Source organism: Octodon degus, unplaced genomic scaffold (assembly GCF_000260255.1).
Source record: "Octodon degus isolate 3935 unplaced genomic scaffold, OctDeg1.0 scaffold00033, whole genome shotgun sequence".
NCBI classification, from domain to species: Eukaryota; Metazoa; Chordata; class Mammalia; order Rodentia; family Octodontidae; genus Octodon; species Octodon degus.
In genome coordinates this window covers 15,820,966-15,825,281 of record NW_004524609.1, presented here as the reverse complement: position 1 = coordinate 15,825,281, position 4,316 = coordinate 15,820,966, and the positions used below count along the sequence as shown (strand labels likewise).

The 4,316-nt window shown below is 49.9% G+C and overlaps 1 protein-coding gene across 3 annotated transcripts in view; it reads right to left on the bottom strand.

Moving 5' to 3' along the window:
• Positions 1-2,695, bottom strand: part of Unk (unkempt family zinc finger) — a 52,000-nt gene extending 49,305 nt beyond the window's left edge. For 2 of the 3 annotated variants that reach the window (XM_023713903.1, XM_012514506.2), the window contains exon 1: positions 2,380-2,695. In XM_023713903.1, coding sequence (XP_023569671.1) covers positions 2,380-2,483 — 104 coding nt within the window. In that variant the 5' untranslated portion in view covers positions 2,484-2,695. The remainder of the gene's footprint in view (positions 1-2,379) is intronic. The other variant, XM_004630111.3, reaches the window with a different exon arrangement.
• Between the last annotated feature and the right edge of the window lie 1,621 nt (positions 2,696-4,316).

The window sequence follows — 4,316 nt, the reverse complement described above, 5'->3', positions numbered from 1 at the left end:
AAGAGTAAAGGACAGTGAGGCATGGTGGTGCACTGCTACAATCCCTAAGTGACAAAAGGATAAAAATTTCTGAAATCACAGCTTCTGAAAGTTTATAAATCTACCAGGAAAGGGGCTGGGCAGATGGCTCTGTAGGCCAAGCGCTTGCCTGGCAAGCGTAAGGGCCTGAATTCAATCCCCAGTTCCACACATAAAAATAAATAAATAAATCTACCAGGTAAAACAAGATTTTTCTCCATTAATTTTCTATGATTTCTCAAGAGCAAAATCCCATTGCTCTGTCCCTAACCCAAATGAGAATGAAAAGGACAAAGAGTCAGATATGGACACGTACACAACAGGTTACTTGTTTCTTCTACCAACTCCAAAAGGATCAAAAAGCCATCCCAATATAGATTCCAGAACAACTCAATAACAACATAGAAACAGGTTGCTGAAACCAACATCACTCAAGATGTGTTTGTCATTTTACTGAAGGACATATGAACAACCAGAATTCCCAGCACTCAGGAGGCTCAGGCAAGAGGATTGCTGCAAGTTCAAGATCAGCCTGGGTTACAAAATGAGCTCAAAGCCAGCCTGAACGACATAGAGACCCTATCTCAAAAAAAAAAAAAAAGCAAAAAATAAATAAATAAATAAAATAAATCTGAATAACAAGATTATAAATTTGGTACAGAGTCTCACTATGCAACTTGGCCTTGTAGTGATCCTGTTTTCAGCCTCCCCAGAGCTGGGATTATATGACACCCAGTTTCTAACAACTAAATTATAAAGAAATTCTCAATATATGAAGTTTGCAGATTTGCAAATCAAGACCAACCAGTTGCCTGGCCATTCAATTTAAATGATGAGTATTGTCTAAGGTTAAGACCATGTGGAAAGGGGCTGGGGATAAAATGGCTCAACAGGGTAAGTGCTTCCCTGGTAAACACAAGAGCCTGAGTTCAAACCCCAGTTCCACCAAAAAAAAAAAAAAAAGACCATCTGGAAGGAAGTGCACAGCAAGGCTGGGGATGGAGCTCAGTGGTAGAGCACTTGCCTGCCATGCTTAAAACCCTGGGTTTGATGCCCAGCACATCAAAGAGTAAAAAATTAAAAGCAGGAAGCAGAACACGACGGCACAAATCTGTAATCTCAGCGCTCAGGTGAGCCAGGAGGATCACTGGGAGTTCAAGGCCAGGCTGAGCTATAGTGTGCCTTGCCTCAAAAAAATAGACAAAGCAACACCAAACCAGGGCACATTTGGGATACAAACACTGCAGTCAAAATAATGATTTCAGCCAACACCTGAGACTTCTACAAGCCTGCACGTACACGTCCTACAATCTAGGTTCCCCAATCGCAGAACATTCTCCCAAAGGCTCTTATTTCTGAGTGAAAAGCTAGAGGCGCACGTCTTCCCTTAGTTTTCTCCACTCCCAATAAATGCTTCCTGCTGTTGGCTGAACTTGAGCTGCCCAACCCCTCATCACCAGGCTCTGTCAGAGCATCAGGAAAAGCAAAAACCATGGACCAGGGAGATGGCTCAGTGGAATAAGCGCTTCCCTGGCAAGCGCAAGCGCCTGAGTTCAATCCCCGGTTGGGGGGGGAGGGGGAAGGAAAAGCAAAAACCAGCGTTTGGCGCAACAGGAGGATGCGCCTCTGACATCTCAGCACCTAGCACAAGGCCGCGTTTAAGGCGCCTTGAGAGGAAGCGAAGGGCCCCCTCAGAGACGCGCGGAACGGCAGGCTCGCAGCCTCCCGGGCCCTCGTCGCCCGTCCAGCAGCGCGCTGTCAAGACCCTCCGCCCGCAACGCCCGGCTCCCCGGCTCAGGCCGGTCCAAGGCAGGCTGCAAGGGGCGATTCCGTCTCTGAAGCATTTATTTCTCTACAACGACTGCTTAAGTGAATTAGAGCTAGTGTGGGCCTCACAGACATCTATGGTTCTTTGGGACACAAAGGCCACCCGTACAGGCTACACGGAGTCTCCAAACTTCACGCAAATCGCCATCGACAGGCGGTTCTCGGGCTCCACCTGAGGAACTCGTCTTGGTTGTGTCGTGGACTTAACGCCCCCGGGGAGCCTGGTACTGTGATTCGAGTCAGAAAACAAGTCAGGCCTCGAAGGCCTTGCCTGAGAAGTGTGTACTCCTCATCCCGAGATCCTGCCTTCCCTTCTCTCAGGCTGGGACCAAGTTTCCCGCCCCGCGGCCCGACCAGAGAGGTTGGTGGCAGTTGGAAGCGGCTGGGGCCGGTCCCAGCAGGTTGGAACCGGTCTGGGCCAGAACGGAGGAAGAAGGGGGGAGGGAGAGGCCGCCTCGCGCTCTCCCTGCGCGCGTGACTCACGCTGGCCGCTGACGTCAGGCGTGCGCGCGCGGCGGGGGGGGCTCTACGTACGTGTAGTGCTGCGGTTTCTCGGGCTGTGCCTGCAGCACCTGAGCGGTAGCGGCCGGGGGCGCCGAGGAAGCTGCGGAGCCGCCGGGCCCGGGGCCCTTCGACATGGTCCTGTCTTCCTGCCTCTTCGCCGCTCCCCTTTTATTATTCAGTCTGCGCGGTCCGCGGCTAGGACTCAGTGCGCTTGCGCCGCGCCACGGAAACGTGAAGACCCCCCGCACCGGACCAAGGGTTGCTGGGAGTTGTGGTCCTCCGCTCTCCAGAAATTTTACCGTCAGCAGAGGGTTGCTGCCAAAGCGTGAGACCACAATACCCAGGGGTCCATGCGGACGATGTCCCGGATTCTGAGGCCCCGCGACGGCGTCTGGGAATTGCAGTCCAGGCATGCTTCTTTTTGCCTTCAGGCTTCGAGTGTCTTAGGGGAACCTTTCCTAGATACTGGAGCTACTGAGGTAAATGAGATCCAGAGCTTGGGAGACTCTGGCAACTTCTGCGAAACAGTTGCAAATATTTCACTGCGTTATTTCCATAGTCAGTATGGTTTTAGCCCGATTGTAATATTGACTCAAATGGTGCACAAGGCAAAATTTAAGACTTACTGGCAATTCTTAGCGCTGGGCCTTTGTCTGCAGGCACCTGGAGTTGGCCGACATCCTCCTCAGGGCTGCAGTGCGACTAACTAACTTGACAAGGGCCCTCTGATGCTGAAGTCAATTTGAGAAAGTTTTGCTAAGGAAGAGCCACGCCAAACAACAGCCACTGTGTCTTTGCTAGGCACTTCATTAACATTTACCAACCCTGAAACCTGGAACTTGGGTCTCTTCTCACTTAGACATCTGGCCCAACTAAGTTGTTTCCAGTACATGAAGGGCCAACAATGAACATAATCTGTCTAGAACAGTCTTAGAGGTCCAATGGCAAGTTGCAGGGGTGTTGAGAAGCATCACGTAAGTGAGAAGAAGGGCCTGAGTTTGAGTGGGGGATATCCACTATAGTCCACTAGTTTTTTTTTCTCTGGACCCAGCCTCTTTATTTGGGAAAATATTTTTCCCCTCCTACCCCCACCAGTTAGGCATAGTAGTTTTTTTTGTAAGGTAAGCCAGTTGTAGGCCAGGTGTGGTGGCACATGCTTTTAATCTCAGCACACAGAAGACTGAGGCCGGAGGATCGCTTCGAGGTTGAGGCCAGTCTGGGTCATATAGTACAGTAAGTTCGAGATCAGCCTGGACTACATTACAAGACCCTGTTTCCAACTCCCAAGCCCTCCCCTCTCCGCAAAAGCCAATTGCCTCAGACTTAAGCATTTGGTGTATTGTTTTTTCTTTTATGCATGGTGTTGGGGAAGGGAAGCAAGTTTTGGAGGTTGATTGGTTGGTTTTTGGTCTTTTTGAGTCAGAGTTTCCGCTGTGCTGTTCAGGCTGGCCCCAGGATGGCCTTGAACACGCTGCAATCCTCCTGCCTCAGCCTTCCCGCCTGAGTGCTGGGATTACAAGCATATAACACCTTCTGTACCCCAATTATAGACAGTTTAAAGTGCCTGTATCGGGACGTGGTGGCACACCCCTGTAATCCCAGCACTTTCAAGGCTCAGGCAGGATGATGGAGCATTGCAGACCAAATTTGAGCTATATAGTGAGTTCAAGGCCAGCCTAAACTATATAGTGAGACATCTTACAAAAAAACTTTGTGGGGGGCTGGTGAGATGACTCAGTGGTCTAAAGCACCTACTTAGAACAAGCGTAGCAAAGCACAGGGACCACGGTTCAATCCCCCAGCACCACATGCCAGCCAGCCCCGCCCCCTGGTGGGTTGAGCTGGCCACACACACACACACACACACACACACATAAATAAATAAAATTTAAAAAAAAACACTTTGTGATAAGTAACATTTGTCAATTAACTTTGTTTTATGTACTGGACCTATTTCAAATCCACTG